This window comes from Emydura macquarii, unplaced genomic scaffold (assembly GCF_026122565.2).
Source record: "Emydura macquarii macquarii isolate MOO-44397 ecotype Brisbane River unplaced genomic scaffold, CSIRO-AGI_Emac_v2 contig_719, whole genome shotgun sequence".
NCBI lineage: Eukaryota > Metazoa > Chordata > Testudines > Chelidae > Emydura > Emydura macquarii.
The window spans coordinates 11,821,923-11,846,484 of NW_027130856.1; the positions used below are offsets into that span (position 1 = coordinate 11,821,923).

The window sequence follows — 24,562 nt, forward strand, 5'->3', positions numbered from 1 at the left end:
ATGCAACTGGTATAGCTTATTCACCTTCCTGCAACAGATATTTTTATACTGGTATAATTGCTTCCACACAAGGGAGTCATACCACTTTAAATATAACAGTATAGTTAAGCAGTACAACTTGTGATTAGACAAGGCCTTAAGAACGAATTTAGAGTTCTGATTAATGAAATGTGGATAATATACTACATCATATGAACATAAGAACGGCCATATTGGGTCAAAACCAATGGTCTATCTAGCCTAGTAACCCGACTTCCGACAATGGTCAATGCCAGGTCCTTCAGAGAGAATGAATAAAACAGGTAATCAAAGTGAGCCATCCCGTCAGCCATTCCCAGCTTCTGGCAAACAGCAATCCCTACCTATCCTGGCTAATAGCCATTGATGGACCTTTTCTCCATGAACTTATCTAATTCTTGTTTGAATCTCATTATATTCTTGGCCTTCACAACATCCTTTGGCAAGCAGTTCCAGAGACTGATTGTGCATTGTGTGAAGAAATCCTTCTTTTTGTTCATTTTAAACCTGCTGCCTATTAATTTAATTTGGTGATCCCTAGTTCTGGTGTTATAAGTAACACTTCCTTATTTAGATTCTCCACACCAGTCATGATTTTCTAGCCCCCCCCCCCCCCCCCCCCCCCCCCCCCCCCCCCCCCCCCCCCCCCCGCGCCCCTTCATTGTCTCTTTTCCCAAGATGAAAAATCCCAGTTTTATTACTCTCGCCTCATAGGGAAGCTTTTCCATGCCCCTAATAATTTTTGTTGCCCTTTTCTTTACCTTTTCCAATTCCAATATATCGTTTTTGAGACGGGGCGGCCAGATCCACACACAGTATTCAAGATGTGGGCATACCCTGGATTTATAAAGAGGCAATATATTTTCTGTCTTATCTACTCCTTTCCTATTGATTCCCAATATAATTAGCTTTTTGATTGCTGCTGCACATTGAGTGGATGTTTTCAGAAAGCTATCCAAAATGACTGCAAGATCTCTTGAGTGGTAACAGCTAATTTAGACACCATCATTTTATATGTATAGTTGGGATTATGTTTTCCCATGTGCATTACTTTGCATTTATCAACACTGAATTTCATCTGCCCTTTTGTTGCCCAGTCACCCAGTTTTATGAGATCCCTTTGTAACTCTTCACAGTCTGCTTTGGACTTAAACTATCTTGAATAATTTTGTATCATCTGCAAATTTTGCCACCTCACTGTTCACCTCTTTTTCCAGATCATTAATAAATATGTTGAACAGTACTGATCCCAGCACAGACCCCTGATAGAAATCACTATTTACCTCTCTCCATTCTGAAAACTGACCATTTATTCCTATCCTTTATTTCCTATCTTTTAACCAGTTACTGATCCAGGAAAGGACCTTCACTTTTATCACGTCTGTTTACATTCCTTAACAGCCTTTGGTGAGGGACCTTGTCAATGGCTTTCTGAAAAAAATTTAAGTACATTATATTCACTGGATCACTCTTGTCCACATGCTTTTTGACTCCCTCAAAGAATTCTAGTAGATGGTTTTTGTAAAAGGTGTGAGGCATGATTTCCCATGTCAACTCTTCCCCTGACAAATCATATTCATCTGTGTGTCTGATAATTCTGTTCTTTACTATAGTTTCAACTAGTTTTCTGGTACTGAAGTTAGGCTTAGCGGGTTGTAATTGCTAGGATTGCCTCTGGAGCCTTTTTTAAAAATTGGAGTTACATTAAAATCAGCTTCTGTACCAGATGGCTAGCTAATGATTGGTATGTAACCTATGTTAGTAGTTCTGCAATTTCGCATTTGAGTTCCTTCAGAACTCTTGGTTGAATACCATCTGGTCCTGGTGACTTTACTGTTTAATTTATCAATTTGTTCCAAAACATCCTCTAATGACACCTCAATCTGGAAGAGTTTTTCAGATTTGTCACCTAAAAGAATGGCTCAGGGTTGGGAATCTCCATCACATGCTCTGCTGTGAAGACTGATACAAAGAATACACTTACTTTCTCTGCAATAGCCTTATCTTTCTTGAGCTCTCCTTTTGCATCTCGGTCATCCAGTGGCCCCACTAGATGCTTAGCAAGCTTCCTGCTTCTGATGTACTTAATTTTTTTGCTGTTACTTTTTGCATCTTTGGCTAGCTGTTCTTCACATTCACTTTTGGCCTTCCTAATTATATTTTTACACTTCAATTGCCAGAGTTTATGCTCCTATTTTCCTCAATAGGATTTAACTTCCACTTTTTAAAAGGATGCCTTTTTGCCTGCAACAGCTTTTTATTTTGTTGTTTGGCTAGTGGCACTTTTTTGGTCCTCTTGCTATATTTTTTAATTTGGGGGTGTACATTTAATTTGAGCATCTATTATGGTGACTTTAATGTGTTTTCATGCAGCTTGCAGGGATTTCACTTTGGGCATTGTACCTTTTAATTTCTGTTTAATTTCCTCATTTTTGTGTAGTTCTCCTTTCTGAAATTAAATGCGACCATGGTGGCTGCTTTGGTGTCCCCCCTCTCCCAGGGATCTTAAATTTTATGATGTTATGGTCACTATTACAAAATGTTTCAGCTATACTCACCTCTTGGACTAGATCCTGTGCTCCACTTAGGCCTAAATCAAGAATTGCTTCTCCTCTTGTGGGTGCCAGGACTAGGTGTTCCAAGAAGCAGTCATTTAAGGTGTCAAGAAACTTTCTCTTTGCATCCCATTCAGAGGTGACATGTACCCAGTTAATATGGGGGATAGTTGAAATCCCCCATTATCGAGTTTATTTTTATAGCCTCGCTAAGCATCCTGAGCATTTCACAGTCACCATCACCATTCTGGTCAGTAATAAATCCCTAGTGTGATATTATTATTCAAGTATGGAATTACTATCCACAGATGAGCATGTCTTCTACAAGACAGATTCCAAACTGTGGAAAATGTCAACAGCTAACTTCAAGCTCTCACAAAGCTATCAACAGCATGTTTTAGACAACTGGGATATATGGCCTCCTGTATCTATATGAAGCATTTTGGCAGAATTTGTCTACTAGACAAGGGAGTTTATCCAGCAGAAACAGCAGACACAAGTTGACAAAGGTCCCTTAAGTACTTTTGTCAACCTCAGGTTGACCATGTTCCCCTCAAGAAGCTTTCCTTCATGTAAGCACCCTGGAACTTAGAGCCATCCGCCTGGCATATATAGCATTCGTGCCTCCACGTCTGTGATACACAATCCAGGTGCTGACAGACTACACCATGGCTCTGCATTATGTCAGTAGACAACAAGGAGCTAGGTTACTTCTGCTCTAGTGAGGAGGCTATCTGGCTCTGGACTTGCTGTATCTGTCACTGGAGCACACTTCTGCCCCGCATCTTACAAGTGTTCAGAACTCACTAGTAGATCACTTAAGTAGACAGTTCTCAGGCAACAATGGTGTGATTGAGAACCCAGTATTGTAAAGCATCCTTTGCAAGTGGAGATTGCCACAGACCAGAACAAGAGAAGCAGTGTTCTACTCCAAAGGGGGCTCCAATCCAGGCTCCCTCTTGACTTTCATTCCTGGATACTGAGACTGATGTATGCCTTCCCCACCTCAAGTTCTCATGATAATGATAGCCCCGGCATGGGCCAGGCAGTTTAGATGTTTGGATCTGGTGGCTCCCTGCAGTCTTGATTACTTTGCCTGACAGTCTCTCAGAACGATAGCCAGACCTTACACCTGGATGCAGATGTGTTACATATGGATGCTGGCTCGCTGATAGTATAGAGAGAAGCAGTCAGCTGAAGTTCAGAATATTTTTCTCCAAAGCAAGGAAATTAGTTGAGGCTGACAAACTTTATAGGTTGGCTTCTCGGCGCCTGCTTTCTCCCTTGACAGCGTCCAGTTCAGCAATACTGACTATTTACTAGGCTTGAAACAATCTGGACTTTCTATTCGTAAAAGTCCATATAGCAATATCATCTGCACATCAGTTTCATATCAGAGCCCCACTATTTTTTTTCCAACCTAAACTAGCTAGATTCCCTGAGTGCCTTATTTGTTTTACCTCAGCTTGGGAGTCCCCTCTTTTGGGCCTCAATATATTAACAAACATTGACGGATCTCCCCTTTGAGCCCTTAGCAACCTGTCTCTTATACCATCTCTCAGTGAATGATGCTTTTTTAGTCACTACATCAACTTGAAGGGTAGGGGAGATTGAGGCCCTCAGGGACGGGTCCCCTTATACAGTATTTTATAGGGACAGGATTACACTCAAACCTCATCCAATTTTTCTGCCCCAAGTTGTTTCAGAGTTCCATAGGAATCAACTTACCTCCCAGTTTTCTTCCCCATGACTCATTCAACCCCAGGGGAATTTAAACTTCATACACTTTACATAGTTTGACAATTCCCTTACTATCTTTAACAGGACCAAGTTAGGCAGGATGTCCTGTGAATCCTTCATAGAGATCTCAATGAAACTTTCATAAAGGTATTCTGCAATCCTCTGCCAGAGGTTTCCAGGCAGGGCTGCCTTATTTCTTCGGCCATGGTAGGACTCTTTCCCAAACCACTAAGTGATTCCTTCAGCAGACACCATTGCAGTACACAGGCTAGCAGCATACATGCCCAGGTGGCATCAGGATGTTGGCAACAGCTATGGTCTCTCTACCTGTGTTACCCTGAGGCACGAGGTATCAGCTAAAATCACCACTGCCTGTGGAAAACTGCCAGTATCCAATTCCATTGCCCTATATAACTATAATCATCCCAGTGAGCTATTCTCCCCTCATTTCCTGAAGGCCATACTCACCAGGGATCGTGCTGTGATTGGCGCCATGCTCTAGCAATCCTAAGTGAGAATGTAGTGCTTTAAGTTTTTGGGGAGTAAGGGGAGTGACTTCAATATCTTAAGTTTCAATTTCTGTCGTGAATATACTGACAATGGTACCTGTGTGTGTTGTACTGCATCTGCTGCCAATGTGGCCTTCAGGGTCTCCCCTTCTACACCTGTGGAACAACTGAGCCAGATGAGATGAAAGAAGAGGGCTCTATATGACATGTTCCAAGAGATCCTGCAAGCAAGTGCTGCATCAGAGATCAGGGCCTGGAGAATCACCTTTGCCAACAGTATGGAAAAAGGAAAAAGTGGGATATGCAGCAGGAGATGCTGCAGACTCTGGCAGACCTAAAGATTCAATAATCCCATGATTGCCTCCTTCTGTAGCCCATAGAGAACTCAGTATACTCCTCTCCCTCAATATTCCATGTAGCATCAAGGGGTCAGTGCACTATCCTTACCACTCCACCCCAGTGGGACAATAAAGACAATCACCGCTTCACATACAATGACCTGTACATGCCACAGTTGGTGTAGGTTCACCTGAAATGGAGTGTTCTTTTCCCCTTTGTAAGTTCTGTTCCCTTAAATAAAGTTTTAAATGTTTTTTTTTTTTTTAATTGCTTGGTTCAAGTTACAGAATAAAACTCATCTCTACTAGTTCACAACATATGCTATTTGGTGCTGAGCAGGTCTGAAACCCACCAATTTCCTGTTACTTCACTTTATCATGGCACCCATAACAGCATTCATAGACAGTATTAATAGATGCATTGACAATGCTATATTCCTACATACAAAGCAATCACTTCAGGATTCATACCAGGCTGCAAAAGAACAAGGGCTGGTAGAGCACACTACAGCAACACATACTACTTTGGCTCGTGATCAAAATGGTCTTTTAAAGCCTCCCTGAGACGTATTGCTCTGCGTTGAGCTCTTCTAATAGTCCTTGTATCTGGCTATTCAAATTCAGCAGACAGCCAGCCACTCCACCTCTGTCCTCATCCCAGTAGAAACTTTTCCCCCCTTGTCTCACAGATATTATGCAGGACCCAGTAGGCAGCTATAACTATTGGGATATTTTTCTCAAGGTCCAATCTTGTAAGTAAGCAATGTCAGCAACTCTTCAAGCGACTAAAGGCACGTTCAAACTGTCATTTTGCACCTGCAGAGTCTATAATTCAAGCACTCCTTGGTGCTGTCGAGGTGGCTGGTATAACATTTCATGATACTAAGATCTGCAAACCTCTCTCTAACTATTGGACCAACGCTGTTTCCCACAGACAATCCAACACATACTATACACAACACATGACTAAGAAGTGCCACTTTCAAGACAGGAAAGACCAATGTGAGTATGAACACAGACAGGAAGATGTCAAACATATTACTGATCTTCCATTTGATGGAATTTTAAGAAGTTAAAGTTTCATATCAATAGTTTTGCAGTGTCAATTTACTGTTACTGTAGGAAAATAAAATTGCAGCAAGGACAAGTTTTTCTGAAACATCATGAACATCAATCTGACAGTAAAATGACAGCATTCATTCAACCTATTGATTAGACATAAAACAAGTTAATTCAGCATACTTCAGAGTTAAAACTGTAGCCCACACACTACATTAGACAACATATGTGCAGATCTTTTTCATTTATGGCATATAGCTCAATGTTTTAGATTCCTTATGGATTACAAATTAAGATTGAATGCTGCAGTAACCACACCACATTTCAAACATGAACAATATTAATAAAAAGTACGTTGCTGCATAAATCATTGTCAAAACCAAAACCATTAGTTTATGAAGCATTTCTGCGCCTGTGTCCTACTGAAAGCGTTGAAAATTGTATAATCAAAAAAATTATACTATAACATCCAGTACTTAAATTATTGCCTGTTATAGGATTATCCAAGATTTGCACAAAAGAGGTTGAGATGTTTCCCCAAGAAAAAGCATTAGAAGAGTACTGTGTGCTACCAACAGGACTTTGAAAATTATGTATAAAAAGTCCAGATCATCACAGGTTAGTAATTCTAGGAACACCCTTTACCTTTTCCAAAACATTTGAAGAAAACTTTATTTCTCCTACACAATGAACCACCCCACTTTTTCAAACATCTAATATTTGCCATTTTACTCCCCATCTGCACAAAATTTCTTCTACTTTTAGGCAAATAGCTTTTAAGAGGATAATCCCATTTTATTTTGCACATTTGCTAAAAGCATTTTACAGATATTTTCTGGAATCAAAAAGGTGTACCAGTTACTAAATTTTTTTCTAGTGACCATGCAGAAGGGAAAGCTAATGAGGCTTTACATTTGGCACCCAAAACAAACCTTTACTTTGAAGGAGTAAGTCTTACATGCAAAGAATGTTTTAGTAAGAAAAGTGATGCAAAGTTCTTAAATGCAACCTAATAAAAGTGGGTTTTCAACATAGAATAGAAAATAGTTACTGTAATTTCTGTATTACAATAGTGAGACAATTCTTATACATTAAGGCTATCAGAAGCATGCAGTCATAGGGTCTCAGGCACAGAAGTTAACTCAGATTCATTGTGCACCTGCAGTACAAGGGTGTACATATCTTGGGGAGGAGGGAGAAAGAACAGGATTTTTATATCTAGAATGAAACAGCAAGCGATAGAGTAAGCAGCAAGTATAAATTTATTCTGAAGTAACAGCACTCTGCACGTTGAAGCAATGTGGAACCTTAAAGCCTTTTTTACAATAGGCATCAAAAGCCTTTACACCACTACATGTGGAATTGGGAGGTGGAATTGCCAGCCAAGTAGTAGTGGTGGGACCAAATCAAAATAGCTATCCAGTTAAACTCCCTCAGATGCCAGTGAGGAAGTTTGTAGAATACTGTGGAAGTCTTTTACTGATGGACTTAGAGTGAGTAGATCAACTTGCTAGCTATTTTTTGTGCGCTTGTTTCCTCCCATTTTACTTGAAGAGTGCAATGCTGCCATATTTCATATGTGCATGGGGCCTAGCACTGAAAATACCAACTATGCAAATTTGAAGGCAGAGAAGTCACCATCCAGACTGGATCTTCAATGAAATCACTATGTTCATGATGCAACTTACAGCTCAACTTGTGCCAAACAGCTAGATGAAGAGGTTGAAAAGCCTCATGTATTTCATGGGTAGGAGTTATAATAAAGTGAACATGCCACTAGAAGGGGGAGTGCATTGTGGCTAACGTTTTCAGACCTAATGACAAAGGTATTTCAAACCATTTTAAATAACTTCTTGTTTCTCTGTTTAGTTACCTTTTCAGCAGCAAGTGGTGTACACAAGTGAGCCTCTGACAAGCAAACAATGTAAGATTGGTTGCTAGATTAAGTCTTGAGCTTCACTAGCTAACATTTTTATTACAAGGATGTGGCAAACTTTAAAAAGATACATACTTTTTGATCTCACAACCTTAAAGTATAACTTTTATATTTGATTTCTTCTCCTATCCTCTTTAGTTATTTGACTATAAAATTGAGGAGAAAAATTTTAAAACCTCATCACAATGTTTAACCTTACTGCAATCAGCAACAGTTAAAGCAACTTGTTAGGTTATTTGTTCTTGGTTTAAGCTAAATCAGTTATCCTAAAGAATAGCTCACCAATTTTTTCCCATCCACCTCCTGAACTTTAATTCTTAGACATTCAAGCACAACATCGAAGACAGCAGTCTGAATTCACTGTAGGCCAGATGTTCAAAGCTAGCTACATTCAGAAAACTGCACATGCATGACTTATCCACAGAAAAAGCCAGTAACTGGCAGGTACTTACATGCCATGCATTTACATGTATGCTCATTCATCAGGTATCTGGTGCATAATATCTACTGTATAAAGCAGGCATACAGGAGCCTTGCAAGCAATTGCTTTTTGCTTAGCTTTGAAAATCTGACCATGTTATATTATCTACAAATAATTAGTACTTGGCCTCATTCCCCATTCCATTAAAACAAGTAGGCATTTTTCTATATTTTAATGTCGGTTAGTAAGTATGTAAACCAGTGGTACTCAAGTCTATGCAGCTGAAGACACCACATTAATGGCAGAGTTTTTACAGTAACTGACTTGTCAACTCAGTTTTGAAGATGCTGACATTTACGAATCACAATTGCTCTTCCTTTTATATCTATGCCAAAATATTAAAACGTACTGCTAATTTAGATACTTTGGGTCTTCATTTACTGATTGATAATTTTGTGGAAGTCTTTATCACAGATGGGCATGTTGTCCCATATATGAAAACCCCATCATTCCAAAAGGATTTTTAATGCAGTGTTTTCAGAGGTATTGTATGCTCGTGTTAGACATCTTACCGTCACAAGTCTTACGCTAAATGAAATTTAATAAAGCAGAGTATTACTTTTGGACAAGCTGAAATGTATACTTTGGGAGGAGGAGGGGAAGCAACAGTTATCCAACCAGTCTGGGGATACACCCTATAAATAGATACCTCACATATAGGTTTGGAAAGGTACAAGCCATGTTTTCAGTCACATTGAAGAAAACATCTGCAAAGAAAAGCCCCTCATCCTGAAGCTTGAAGGAAGCAGGATGTTGAAAAGCAAAATATGGCTCCCCTCTTGCCCAAATCACACACAGACACAAGAAGGCTACAAATGCCATCCATGAAAGAATGCACCACAAACAGCATTTATTCATTTTGAATTTTTTAGCAATTGACAAAAGACCCAGCTCACCAGTTTTACTTGGTTGTTTTCCTAGGCTTAAACATTACATATTTAAACATTCTCAAAACTTACTAAGTTGTCAGCATTCATGCACAACTAGAAAACATCCTTAATTTATTTAAACCAGAAATGCATTACCAGTAATGTATTAACATTTCACTACTAAATATTAAAAAAAGTTGAAATTATTGAAAAGCTCATCCTTGAAATGTTAACTTCACAGCAGACAAACTACTAGTTGGCTCACATTTCAAACAAAATGGGAAAAGCAAGATTCATGCTAGTTGTTAGTGTACATTTTGCCCTAGCACTACTGAAGGATCACAGCTCACCTTGGATCATATGTTTAATAAAAAGCAAAGTGCATACAGAAATTTACAACAATTTTAAGGACAAAAATGGTCCTACTGATGTGGTCCCAACAATTAACTCAAAAGTCTATGACAAATACCATGAGCTCTAATGAGCTGTTTATAAATACTTTAGATTAAGTACAGATACTGAAAGTAGAGTTCGTTTGAAATCTTCAAAAAAAAAATGTTCCTGTAACTCCTCAAATGGTGCTTGTTATAGCTTAAAATTTCTGTTAAACACGTGCGTTGAATTACTTGTTATCCAAGCGTAGCAGCTGCTCCTTACCATTTATTGTTAATGACTTTAACAGGCCATCTTCCTCAACTTCCACTCTCTCTTGTCCATTCTCAACAATTCTGTAGGACAAAAATCCATTTAATCATAGTTTTAAAGCATTCTCAATTGTGATCAAAGAGCACCGCATGTGTAGATATCTAGGTAATGAAATACAGTGCCAGATCTAAGGCCAATGCTTGGTTAATGCAATTGCAGTAAGTGATCACATTCAACAGTGGGGAAGCCACAATTAGCATTTTCTCTCTCCACCCAGTTCAGAGCCTTTCTGGAAGTGACTAATTTTCTAGCTATAACTCACTCACAACCCTCCAGTTGTATTATAATGCTGTCTACAACACTTCAATGTAACAGTCCCTGCAGCTGAAGTGGCACTACATTCTCCATAATCCATTTTCCTTTTAGGTTGAAGTTTGTTTTATCTCTTACTACCCTCCCACCCAAAAAACATCAAATCCAATTCAGTTTTGAGTTGCAGGTAAAAGTAGCAGTCAGGAACTGCAGCAGTTCAGTTTCTGACAGTTGTGTTGGACGTGTGTGTTTTATAGTGTATATTTCCTCACAATATTAAATCTAAATGTTTAATAAGTTAAGCATGATGAAACACTATACAAAACGATGCTACATAGTATGTGCTTAACATGCCCAAGTTAACATTTACAAACAGGATTAGCTTTTGATTGGTTTTCACCAGGCAATCTGATGTTGCATGTAGGGTTTACCCCACTGGTTAAATGTGTAATGTATAAGTTTGAGTTTGCAAAGCAGTCCACTTTATCCCATTCTTGATCACTGAATTATAATTGTTTGTTCAAAGCACATGTGAGGGCCACATTTAGGGCTGGTTTGTAATAAATACCATCCATGAGTAACCTGTGTTTAAATTACAGAAACATAGAAGCTTTTTACTGATACAGTTCTATTTTGATGATCAAACAGAGCTAGGAACCACTCAGTAAAGAATTACAAAGACAATAGTTGTTGTGGTTAGAAGAAAGTCTGATGAACTGGCAGATACTGACTGCTCTTTGTCAATGTGGTCTGATCAAAGTTTGCTTGCCTTTTTTTTTTTTTTTTGAACTATATAACTATACCCAAATTTGAAAGAGAAAGTAGTAGTAGTGGCCAGGAATTTTTCCTTGCCTTAGCACAAGTCACAGCTTTCAGCATGCCATCATGGTCATCATGCAAACATCACCCGTTTTTTCAGGGTGCTGGTTATATTGAGCACAGTACACCTATGTCGCAATGGTTTCTTTTTCGCTTTGGAGAGCAATTCATGTGGCTTTTATTAGACTTAAAGATATGGACTACCTCAGATCCTGTCCATCCTTAAAAATCTGTACTTTAAAATCTGTAACATGTATGCAGCATGAGTAGTTCTAGCATGGTTTGTTACGTGTGGACTGTTACCACTTGGTTAACCACCATGTCAGCTAACAGCACTTTGCCTCCTACACTGAAACAGTTGTCTTCCTATAAACTTAACACTTGTTTCTATCCAAAGAGCAATCTCTTAACCACGCCCGCATAATTTATTTGGCCTGCCTTTCCAAACTGAAAATGTCACTTGGGAAAGTTTATTAGGTGGGAAGGTCAATTCTCAAAACAAAGGATGGGGAAAGCTGGAGCATAGCACAGACCACCTGCTACCCTTCTCAAGCTACTTACAACCATAAAGCTGGGTTTGGGGCAGAACGACCTCCCAATCAGTGGCTTCAGGGGTGCAACGAGAGCATATAGCAGCTAGTGAGGAGGGCTTCAATTTTCAGATACTTACTAACTAGAAGCCAATACTAAAAGAATCATCACCCCTGAGCAAGTTCCAATGATAGCAGCTTTTTGGGAATCCCAGTATCCACTCCCTGCCCAGCAGCTGAAAGGTGCCTAACTTCTCACCAGGTATACCCAAGATATAAAGGGGAAATAAAAGAATTAATGTTGTAACACAGCCTACAGGCTTCTGGCTTGTAAGGCATTTAGCTTAGCCAAAATGAAGATTCAGGACTAAAGACAGATTTGACATAAGCAACTACTCAGTAAGTGACCTAATTTGTCACAAGGTGTCTTGTGATGTAGTGTCATTGCTGTCATTAAGATCTTGAGTGCTGTATTGTTGCTAAACTGCTGATATTTAGGAAATATATACATTGTAATGTACTGGTGAAAGCTAGTTAGAATATTTTTTGGATTTTGCAGACATAGGGTGTCAATGTGTCAGCCACAAGTTATGGTGACTAAGTAATATAAATATTAGTAAGTATAAGGGAAATTAACAAGTTGACCCATTTTTCATAGGCTATTCCAAAGGTAGTGGGATGTGGAAGTTCAAATAAGGAAACTTTTTAAATATGCACAAACTCCTGTGGGCATCAGCATAACACATTATCACAGCCCTCATACCTTGGAAGTTGCAAGGATGACACCCACTGGTGATGCTGACAATGAAGATTAGGATAACCATTAACACCCTGGTGTTTCCCAGCAGGAGATGTGAGTGATGCCAATCACAGGGATAAATACTTCACACTCACTCTCTCTTATCTGCTGTTGTATTTCAGTGTTTGTCGGACTGTATCTGCTTAGTGTATTTGCTAATAAAGGGACTTGACAAACTGTAATTGTCCTGTATTCCTCGGATGTCTCATTCTAACAATACTGGTAATCTTCCTGATGCTGTAGTTGTTCAAGAGACTGAATCCTTATCAACCACTGTGAAAGAAAAGGTTAATCTATACACCAATTCATCAATTAAGCTACACAGAGTACTGCTGTCAAGGGTTTTCCCCACTTTTGAATAAACTCTTGGCTACAGGGTATTGGGCACATTTCCCTCTCCCCCAACTCCTGCATGCTTTTACACATACTGTAGAAGGGAACAAACATAATAGGTCTATCATTACAATTCACACAGAATTGGATATCCGTTATACAGTATGGAAAACACAAACAGTAAGGACAAAAAGTTAGCAGAAAAACTGACTAATTACATTTCAACATTTGTTTATGTAACTGTTACCTCTTTGTAGTAATTTTTCTGCCATTAACTATTTTAGTAGAAGTTGATACCGATTTGAAGCTACCCATCCCACTGCCACCGAATGACGTAGAGGAGAACGAAGTAAGGCCGCCATGCCCCAATGAACCAAACGAAGTAAAACCTGGGAGGAAGGAAATTGATATGGAAAATGTTGACCAAAGCATTGTAAAGGATTTCTAAAACTACAGTACGTATGTACACATGTACGCACACATGCACCCATCCCCGCAAGCAAAAATATCTCAGCTAGTAAGTTTCAGCAGTGGATCAGATAATATAACTTATTTTAGGAAGGATACTAGAAAGGACACTGTCAAGTTCATTTTTTCCCCTTAGTTGGCTTGTTGGACCCTCAAATTTTGCTCTATTAATTCTAGCTCCCCAACTTCAAATACCAAAAGTTCCTGAATTTCAGAAGTGCTGGTTAACTGCTACTCCCATTCACTTCAAGTGGAGTTGCGAAAAACAGGCCTTTAGCGTTCAACTGGGCTCCAGTAATTGACAGGATTTAGGAGTCCACAATCTTGTTTAAAAGGCACACACTATAGTAGCCCCTTTTTTGGAGGTCTCAAAAACATTCACAAAACCCCTGTATAGAAACTGATGTACTGAGAGGTTAAGACTTGTCCAGTTTCATGACGTCCGTAAAAGAGCAAGAAGCAGAAGAGATCCAGTTTCCTTTTCTCTAACAGGGCTCACTTCCTTTTCATGAACTCTTAGATTGTGGCTCTATTTAAAGCACGGGACTCTTCAGTGAGATGTAACAGGCCTCAATCTTTTATTGTATTGTAATTTTTTAAAAGGTTTTGTACCAATTTACTGTTCCAGAGTAATTACCTTCTGCAGCAATATTAAATTTGGTTTGAAGTTTACGTTAAATATTTACCTGTATCAAATGAAGAAAAGCCACTCCCAAATGCAGGAAATCCACTAAATGCTGAGAAAAATGGCCCACCACCTCTGTTTCTGCTCCCACGCGGACCTCGTCCGTTTCCAAATAAGTCCTCCAAAGGATCTTCTACAAACAAAAAATAGATTTTAACATAGGAGGTTGAAGTGATCAATTTTATTCAGTAATTGCTATATTTAACAAGTATGAGGACTTCTAGTAAAGAAAGAAGTTTCTTGCACCTTCCACTAAAGAATCTGGTGCTGGCCACTGTCAGACAGGATGTCTGACCACATAGCCCACAGGTCTGATTCAGTATAGCAATTCTGTGTTCCCTTGAGACGTGTAGGAGATCAATCTCTCTCACACACACACAACTCTTTTTGGACACCAGAACTTTATGCACCATTATTAAAGTAATGGCATGCTGAGAATAAAGTCCTGCTTTCTTAGTGCTGTGCCAGTTTGCAAGTAACTAGTAAACATCAATGGGAACATGCAGAAATTCACTTTTTCAGCAGAGAAACGTGTGCCACATATAAGCAAACCTTATCACTTATACAATAGCTATGTGTGTTTATATATGCATGCACACAAAAAATCCATGTTTTAGAACATCAAATTCATGTAGGTTAGATAGTTAAAATCTAGGTAATTAAGAACTCGTCTCCTCTTCACATGACCATTAACTACCAAAAAACATTTTTCTTGACAGTGTGGTTAAAGCAACTTTTTGTTCAGAGGGGCAAAAATCTGCTCTTCAACATCAAAATGTCAAACATCTGAAGTTACTGCGAGAGAAGTCCTACTTCTCTCTGCGGAATACCTTGTCTGTCCAAGCTGAGTTTTGGGGCTTAAACTTAATACTGTAGATGTGACTAGTAAATTCAGACTCAATCCCTAAATAGCCAAGACTTTTTGTACAACTTCATTCAAGATTTATTCAAAGACCATTACCACTACCAGGTTTCTGCTTGAGAAGTTCAACATGTTAGTGCCCCATTAATTCTGAAATATATAGGTATAGGAGACAGGGAATTAAAATGGTCATAAGACAACTTTAAGTGATCTGAAAACATTTTAGGTTAAAGTAACTAGTTAGAGGGTTAGATGCTTAAGATCTTAAGAGGAAATTCAGACAATGGGAAGAAAAAATAGCTGAAAGCCATTTTGAAGTTAAGTACAAAACCCTACAGCTGGATTTAAAAAAACCAGCAGGCCACTAATTATTCCCTGGCACAAATACAATTTTTTCTTTTATGGTTATAAAACACTAGTCAGAGACTAATAGGTAAATATTGAATAACATGGAAGTTACTTTCTACAAAATTATAGAAGAGGTGTCCAAATAAAACAAAGTTCCACTAGAATATAACAAGACATTGGAAATGCAAAGGATAAGAAAACTGAAATTTGAATTTTACATCATACTAGCATAACATCAACATTTCTATAGGGCCACGATTTACACAACATAATGTACCATTAAGGTGGAGATCTTTAATTCTGAATGCAAGCTATTTTGGGTTTGAGTTCCCACTGCAGCAGAACTTTCCAAGACCCTATATTACATAGCACAGGATACTGGAAACATTTACAAAATATTTTGCAAATTATGGGCTAGTTAAAGAACAACAGTTTTCAGCATGTTAGCATAACCAGTGACGAAGCCTTGCTGAAAAATGCAACATTGGAAAAAATAGTTTAAAAGTGAAATGTGAGAAGTTATTTTCCAACATATCAGGTCTGTAATAGCATTTATATTTTCTTCAACTACAGAATTTTCCAATTCTAAACTAAAATCTCAGTGTGACGTTTCAGAGAATAGGTTAGTTCCCAATATAGGAAGATATACCTATGCAGGACAACAGTTAAGCATAGCTTAAGTCCCACTGAAGGCAATATCTAAAGTTAAGTATATCCTTGCTTTCCTGAACTGGGCCATTGTCATTTTTAGCCAGTTAATAATAACCACTGTAACCCACTAGAATTACAAGCTGATTTTGATGGGACACTAAGAGCAGATTCCCTCTTCACCCCCCACCCATTAAAATCCAGTGCCCACCTAGGCTGGAAGACAGATTACTGAGAGCCAGTGAAAAGATGACATTACAAGTAAAAAAGGTGAGAACTGAAAGAGAAATGGGATTTTTAGTTATAGTTTAAACACTTGTTTGGTTTCCTTACACATACTTAACATGAATGACAACAAATTTTGAATAGAGGAAGATTTTGATGGAGAGCTCCAACATCTTTACCCCCATGAAATAGGATGTTAAAAAGTCACATGACTCCCTTATACCTCACTGCTCCTCCAACAAAGCCAGGGAAGACAGACTAGAGTAGACTTTACATTTGTGAGAGAGAAAAATACAAGCAGTTTTTTCTATCCCAAAATGCTTTCAGTCCTCTTGCAATCAAAAAACCACAAAAGTTGTAACAATCTCAATGTTTTTTGGAAAAAAAAATCCTTTGTAGGTCACCTCTAACAACAAATGTACATTAGCAAACTTGAGAACCAACTCTTGAATAACATTTTTGTGCCATTATAGGAATTAAATATTTCCAACTCATTACACACCTGGAGTAGCAATTTCAAAGACTAGCATACAAGACTCTCTACTGTGTCTAGCATATAAAGTAGCAAGTAAAGCCACTGCAGTTAAAGTGGTATAGTCCAATTTATTTCTGTAAGAGAATGACTCAGTAGTGAGTTATGAAGGTCATTCACTCATGCATACAAGTGATCTATATTATATTACTGCCCATTATTATGCTTTCTATTTATAGCCCAGTTTATCTTCAGTTACCTGGTATTAAAATAAAAACAAAACACTCATGTCAAAGCTACACTATACATTTTTATAATCCACTGCATTATTGGCCACTTAAAGGTGACCTGTGCCAGACCCCAATCCTCCTTATTCCTGCCACAATAGCAACGGAAGCTAGAAGAAGCCTGAACGGGATGTACTCTGGAAGCCCTGAGTGGTGCATGGAATTAGGCTACACTTCAGTTATATCAGCAAAGTCAAGTCAGTCAGGGTGTGAAAAAACACACCCCCAACTGACACAGCTACATCAATAAACTATGCTGACAAAACAATGCTTCAGTTGACATGGTTAACATTGTTCAGAAAGCTAGTGTTCCGACACATAAGGAAAAAACTCCTTCTGCCAGCACAGGTTGTACCTATGTTAGAGAGCTATGCTGATATAGCCTTCATAGGACAGCCTTAGATTCCAGATAGCTTTTTTTTCTCTGCTGCCTCCATCCAAGCTTCTACCATGGCAACCCTGGGCTGTGCAGATCTCATTCCCCCTGTAATGCTTGGTCCTCCATTTTCTGCCCCTTAGATTACAACCATATCTCTTCACCAATGTCTTACTGAAAATTAATATTAAGTGCTCCCAAAAGACACATTACATTTTATAACACAGAACAGGCATATATTTATCAAATGGAACTTGACGTACCTATGACCATGTAGCACACAGTACTGCCTTCCCCTCCTCAATCTTCATAGAGTCGTCTTAGAATTGCAAGCTTAGAGACTTGTTTCCTATGTTTTTGTACAGTGCCTATGCATGCTTTCATAACTAATACTGATCAGTGGCTGTATTTGGCATCAAGCTACTGAAATTCAACTATTTTAGAATTTAAAAAACCCTTATTTAAAGTATGCACACCTAAGCTGTGGACAGATGTAATTTTATCTTGGTTTCAGACAGCAATGTAGAGGAGGGGAGCAACAAATTATGTACAAGCCCCTCCCCTTTATGTACAATCTAGAATTTATACTTTTTCTAATAAATAAAACATTTACTGTGATTATATAACAGTTGTTGGGGAAGAGTCAACGTGGCTGTTGTAAAGGGAAATTATGCCTCATTAATCTATTAGAATTAACTGAGGGAGTCAAGAAGCATGTGGACAAGGGTGATCCAGTTGACACAGCGTACTTGGAATTTCAGAAAGCCTTTGACAAACTCTCTCTCACCAAAGCTCGTAAGCAAAGTAAACAGCCATGGGAGAAGAGGGAAGGTTCACTCATGGATCAGCAACTGGTTATAAGATAGGATATAAGAGTAGGAATAAATCATCAGTTTTCACAATGGAGAGGGGGTAAATAGTGGGTTCCCCAAAAATCTGTACTAGAACCTGCGCTGTTCAACGTATTCATAAATGATCTGGAAAAGGGAGCAAACAGTGAGGCAGCAAAATTTGCAGGTAATAGTCACCCAAAATAATTGAGGCCAAAGCAGACCGCAAAGAGTTACTAGAGGATCTCACTAAACTGGTGACTAGGCAACAAGATGGCAGATAAAATTCAATGTTGTAAGTGAAATGTATATTGGAAAAAAGTGCCAGCTATTCATACAAAATGATGGGGTTTAATTAGCTGTTGCCACTCCAAGTTCTGAGTCGTTGTGGATAGTTCCCTGAAAAAACAACATCTGCTCAATGTGCAGCGGCTATCAAAAAAAAGCTAACATTGTTAGGAACCATTAGGAAAGGGATACATGGTAAGACAAAAAATATACTGTTCTGATCACCTCAGCTCAAAAAAAGATAATTAGATTTGGAAAAGGTGCAGAGAAGGGCAGCAAAAATGATTAGGGTTATGGAAAATGACAAGAGAAGAGATTAAAAACTGGGACAGTTCATTTTAGAAGAGAGGCATGATAGAGGTCTATAAAATCATGAATGGTGTGGAGAGAAAAAAAGTGTTTATTCCTTCATATAACACAAAAACTAAGGGTCATTCAAAGAAATTAATAGGTAGCAGGTTTAGAAATAAACCAGAGTAAGTACTTCTTCATATAACACACTGTCAACCTGCAGAGCTCCTTGCCATAGGATGTTGTGAAAGCCAAAAGCACAACTGGGCTCTGAAAATTAGAGATCTTTGTGGAGGATGGCTAACAGCCATTGATAAACCTAAGACAGTCAAAGACAATCCCATGCTCTGGGTGTCCCTAAACATCTGATTGCCAAAAGCTGGGACTAGATGACAGGAGTAGATCACTGAATCAATTCCCCTGTTCCAGCCATTTCCTCTAAAGCACATGGCACAGGCCACCATTGGAAGACAGGGTACTGGGCTACATAAACCACTGGTCTGACACAGTATAGCCATTCTTATGTTTTATGAAAATTTGTTCTCTCAGTTATTTGTTCTTGTTCAATACTCCTGGAGTCTGGATGAGCCTCCCTCAAACACCCTGTAAAGCCCCTATCTTGTCTTCAAAACCAACCTCTCACCAACACCTACCTCTACAATAATGTATATGGGAAATTACCCACTAACAACTAGGCAAGTAACAAGCAGCAATATAATATAATCAATCACTTATAGCCTGGAAATATTTGAAACAAGTTTTGCTCATAGCTAGTCTGCCGCATGCTTCTGCCACTTATCTTTGGCACCTCTCCCTCAATACATTAGTTTGCATAGTACTTAGGATACAGTAGTAAGTGACTACCCATACTTCAAAAAGTTTACTGACTAGAGCTGTTGGGACTAATGAAATACACATGCACGCACGCACACAAGTATCAATAAAATACATAAGAAAAAGGTTACAGAAGTAGAAAGTTAAGCTATGTAACACGGGGTGTCAAACATCCGGGCCGGGGGCCAGATACGGCTCACCAACCTTTTTGGTCCGGCCCCTGGCGGCAGTGTGTGCTGTCGCAACATCTCACAGCATTGTACTCTCCGGTGGCGTCGAGTGCTGCCGCCAGAGGGTACAACGCTGTGAGGTCTCGCAGCAGTGGGCACTGCCGCCAGGAGGTACAACACCACGAGGTCTTGCGGCAGCGTGTGCTGCCACAAGATCTGTTACTCTGGCGGCAGCATATGAAGCGCAGTGTGCACAAGACACAGCGCTCCAAAGTGCCTAGTATTTTGATTTATGGTATGTATGGCCCACTTGAAGTACATTTCATTCAAATCTGGCCCGCCCTAGCAAATGAATTTGACACCCTTGATGTAACACAACGTATGTTCCACTCTTCTACCCAAAGGGTAAGACAGCAGAACGGCCATACACCACAGGCCACGCACTACAGAGCTAGAGGATGCACGTGATAGTGGATTGAGTTATCAGCGCAATGCTGTTGCAAAACAGAGGACAGCACTGACCTCAAAGCCTTTATTTGCCATCTCTAGGGAAAGAGATGAACCCAAGTGCCTCAGTCTCAGGCCCACAGAATCAATCCAGTGCTGTATATCAATGAGGACAAACTAATTATTACCAGTCCACCTCATTAAGACTCATTTCAACCAACAGAATTAACGCATGCAAGTTCACCAGAGAGGAATACTGAATGGCTAGGCTAACTTTAAATTTAAAAGTGACAGACACCAAAACCTTGACTGTAATAACTATTAATAACTCTGCTTGATTATAACCCAGTTTCTTCAAACATGCCTTTCCCTGGAGTTCAATTTAATTGAATTTAAGATTTAATATGGAAAGTTTGAAGAGTTAGCAACAAGCTATTTGTCAGCTGGCAGTGACCAAATATTTGACTTAAGAAAATGGGTTCTGTGGAAAAAACAATACAACTGAAAGTAAAGGATTTAGTTGAAAAATCTTCAGAAAATCCATTCATATACAGATGTGTTGCAAGTTTGAGGAAGATAAACTACTGTGGGAAGAATAAGGCTCAATCCCTGCTTGAAGTAAAATATAATCCAATCTTAACTATGTTGACAAATAGGAAAAGAAACATAAGAGGTATCACAAATTCCCTAATTTAAAAACTAGTGTAACAATGTGTCACTGGGGATTAGCAGAATTGATCCCAGAGACCAAAACCCTTTCACAGAGGACATCATCTGCAAGTTAATAGGAGAGAATTTAGGATGTTTGATTCCCTTAGTTAATTGTGACTATCCAGAATACATGCATAGCTGCCGGCTAGCACAACATTTACATTCAGCACTCTGCTTTCACTACAAAACAGTAGCTGAGTGAAGTGATCTACCATTTAGTGAACTTGCAACTCAACTGTTTGAATATATGTAAAATGCAGATAAATATACTTATTATTTCATCCTTAATTTTGCCAGGAACATTTATAGCATTCATGATTTCATAGTCCTTATCCTCTGGTACATGAACAAGCAGCTGTTTTAAAACAGCACCTATAGTCCATACACACAGCTTGGTGTGGGTAACAGGTTTCAGTGCCAATTAATTCGACAGTATAAAACCTGCTTTACATCAAAAACTGACCACCACTCACACTTACCATAACTTGAAAATTCATTTTTATTTTTGTGAGAGGTTTTCCTGTTCTTCAGACAATAAGGAAAACGCTATACTGTGGATAGTTCTGTTTACATTCACAATAACTCTGGTTCGCTAGTATGAGCGGAAATTACACTTTGTACATTTAATCTAGTCAGAATATGCTATGCTAGCTTCTAACTGGAATTATATTAATCTAGGTCTACACTACAGACTTTACAGCGGCACATGTAGCTGCCCTATGTCGGCAGGAGAGAGCTATCCTACCAGCATAATTATATCACCTCCAACAAGCAGCGGTAACTATGTCAGCGGGAGAGCATCTCCCATGGACAGAATGCTGCCCACACTGGTGCTTTTGTCAGTGAAACTTATGTCCGGATGTGTGATTTTTTTTTCCCCACACCCCTGACCAACACAAAAGTTTTATCAACAAAAGTGCTAGTGTAGACAAAACCTTAGTCTCCTTGTGCTACCAAAATTTTACAAGCTCCACTTGTAACATCCACAGTATCATTTCAGGTGCACATTCAATATCACGTCTCAGCTACCTTGCCTAAAGACTACATTTCAAGAACAGTGCAGAAAGTGTTAAAAAGCTTCACTGATATTTTGGTTTGGAGCATGGAAAAATGTAGAGCACGTTTGTATTATAATATAATTAGATTTTTGAATCAACGCAAGATTATAGGTAATCCATGCATATCAAAACACAATCATTCACTTTTGCGCTCTTCAAAGGCAGAGACAACACCACAATTCTCCACTGTCATGATTCTGTGCTGAATTTAGACAGCTGATGCCACAAGTCTATTATACAGTGGAGGGTCTTTTAATAGTTGATCTGCACAAAGTATACTGTAAAGTATTTTTAAGGGTGCCAGTTTTGCACTCAGTGGAATTCTTGACACTATAGTCAGATCTCAAGACTGACAAGCATTGTGGTACCTGCATTTTCTTTGCACCTGTTCATCTCAGTACCTTTTTCTTGTAGATGCATATCTTGATGTCCTCAGTGCTGAGACAGGTCTTTGGGCCAACTATTTCACAGTTCAAAATGGACGTTTGAACACTATCATCTGTTCATCAATCACCTGAAGAGATGTTCAGCAAGTCTTAAATTATCTAATCTGATTTAATCTAATCTGATCTAATTTTCTTTAAAATATCCAAGGATTGTAACCATTGACAAAAAAGGCTGGAGATAAAAACTTTTCTTAGAACAGTCATCCTTTCATACCATCTGGATTGAGCACCCAGTTCCTACATAAGGCACGAGTACTAAGCTGTTCATAAATTAATTCAAAGTACACTATTTTAGTATGTTTCATGTCTAGGGCTGTTTGAGACCCTAGGAAAGGAGCAATATGCAACATGGACATGTGTAGACTATTCATTTCAGTTTTCTACACCACGTTCAGTAATAAATTTCAGTCCTACCACATCAACGACAGCCCAAAAAAGATTTAACCATATGTAGCTATTCCAAAATTCCCCTTCAGCATGGTGGAGGCGCCAGAAGAAAAAAAAAAAAAGTAATTCTGTAAGCAGACTGTGCCTTAAGTCACTCATAAAAGAAAAAGAAAATACATGTCATATATAGATTTTGTTAAAGTGGCCTCAGGTGGTAGAGGCTGGGAAGACTGCAGATATAGTTCAATAGGCCATCTCATCCCTACTGATGCACACAATCGGAAATGGTTCCTCACTGTTATCTCATCCACAATCACCACATCTAGTTTTGCGTCTATCAACTGTATTTTTGTGTTTTTCTGCTGTGTTCAGCTGTCACCATAGGTCTTCCATCAACTGAAGCCTCATCCTTTTTCAGTCCTGTAATTTTAAGTTGGACTATTTATATATATATATGCCAACACTATATAGGCGTTTGAAAGATCAAGGTAGGTTGGCAGAGCCCAATTTATTTTTCAAACATTATGCAGAGTCTGCCAAAACATGCTTCCAGGTACAAGGTAGTCTTTGGATACCTTGTGACTGTATATTACCTACCCCAACTTGAGAAAAAACAAACAGCTGTTACACTTATTTGCAAATGGATGTTTTCCTATCTGAAAGGTACTCAAATTACTATGATTTTTCTGAATCCCAAATCATCTTCACCTTCTTACATACAGAACCCAATTGCTTGTTGTAAGGTTAACTACACATTCAGATTTTTACAAAACACTGAGTTTTTCTTTTGTTGGTCTTGCTGAGATTGTGCATCTCCCAGACTGAATCCCGAGGACTGAACATGCTGATAGTGAATGTATTTATTACACTTCTTCCCATAATCCATTCTAGTAGAGAAAGGAACAATGTAAAGAGAAATCAAAACACTTAAAAAATAAACTTTACTGTTAAGAAACAGCTATTCATCTGGGCTCCTTCTCCAATTCTTCACTGGCTTCTTCCTCCACATGCTCTTCTGTTCTACTAGGCTGCTCCCCCCCACTCTTCTAATCCTACACTGACATCCTCCCATGGATTCTTCCTCCAGATCCACCACAAACCCTCTCTCTGATCCCCCATTAGACTCCTCAGGCAGCCAACTGGTGACCACTGAGTAGGAATCTAAAGGAACACGCCCATTGTAATTAGTAAGTCAGCTCATAATTATTAGCTACTTTATCACTCATCAGTATATCATGTCAATGAAGGTGCATGCCACTTAAACAGGAAAGCAGCAATAAAAGACTTCTATATGCTAATGAAATGGTTTAATATTCGTTGTTATTCAAATTTCTTTTAGAAGCTGATCACTAAAATGAAGACCCCGTGGTGTGTAACTGTTTTTACTTCAGTTATCTATATATTATACTGAAATGAAATAGTCTCAAAGTGCCAGATGCTGCAGTTAGTCAGTCATACTATTCCTTGCACTCAGTTTATGTTTAGGTACTTGATTTCATATTCATAGTGAGAAATAACCACACCACGCATCTGTACTCCACTTGGAAGTAACCCCCTTTGCTCCTGGACCATTTTAAATGTTGCCAGTACTAAAGCTGTCACCCTCAGCTTCATTCCTACAGCAGAAGTAGAAAACACTTGCTACACCAAAAAAAAAAAAAAAAATCTAAAGCGCAATTAAAAGAAATGGAGCCAGCTTCTAAATAAGGAACTAAAGCCTCTCTTCCTCTTTACCAGCCAAGGCAAAAGAGATACAAGCCCAAGGCAAAAGAGATACAGGTCATTG

At 38.8% G+C, this 24,562-nt stretch overlaps 1 protein-coding gene across 6 annotated transcripts in view; it reads right to left on the reverse strand.

Moving 5' to 3' along the window:
* Positions 1-24,562, reverse strand: part of DNAJB6 (DnaJ heat shock protein family (Hsp40) member B6) — a 101,387-nt gene that overhangs the window by 43,357 nt on the left and 33,468 nt on the right. For 5 of the 6 annotated variants that reach the window (XM_067542705.1, XM_067542706.1, XM_067542703.1 and 2 more), the window contains exons 6-8: positions 14,098-14,229; positions 13,191-13,332; positions 10,163-10,233 (exon numbers count right to left, since the gene is read on the reverse strand). In XM_067542705.1, the coding sequence (XP_067398806.1) occupies positions 10,163-10,233; positions 13,191-13,332; positions 14,098-14,229 (345 nt within the window). Of the gene's footprint in view, positions 1-9,461; positions 10,234-13,190; positions 13,333-14,097; positions 14,230-24,562 lie in introns of those variants that run through there. The other variant, XM_067542707.1, reaches the window with a different exon arrangement.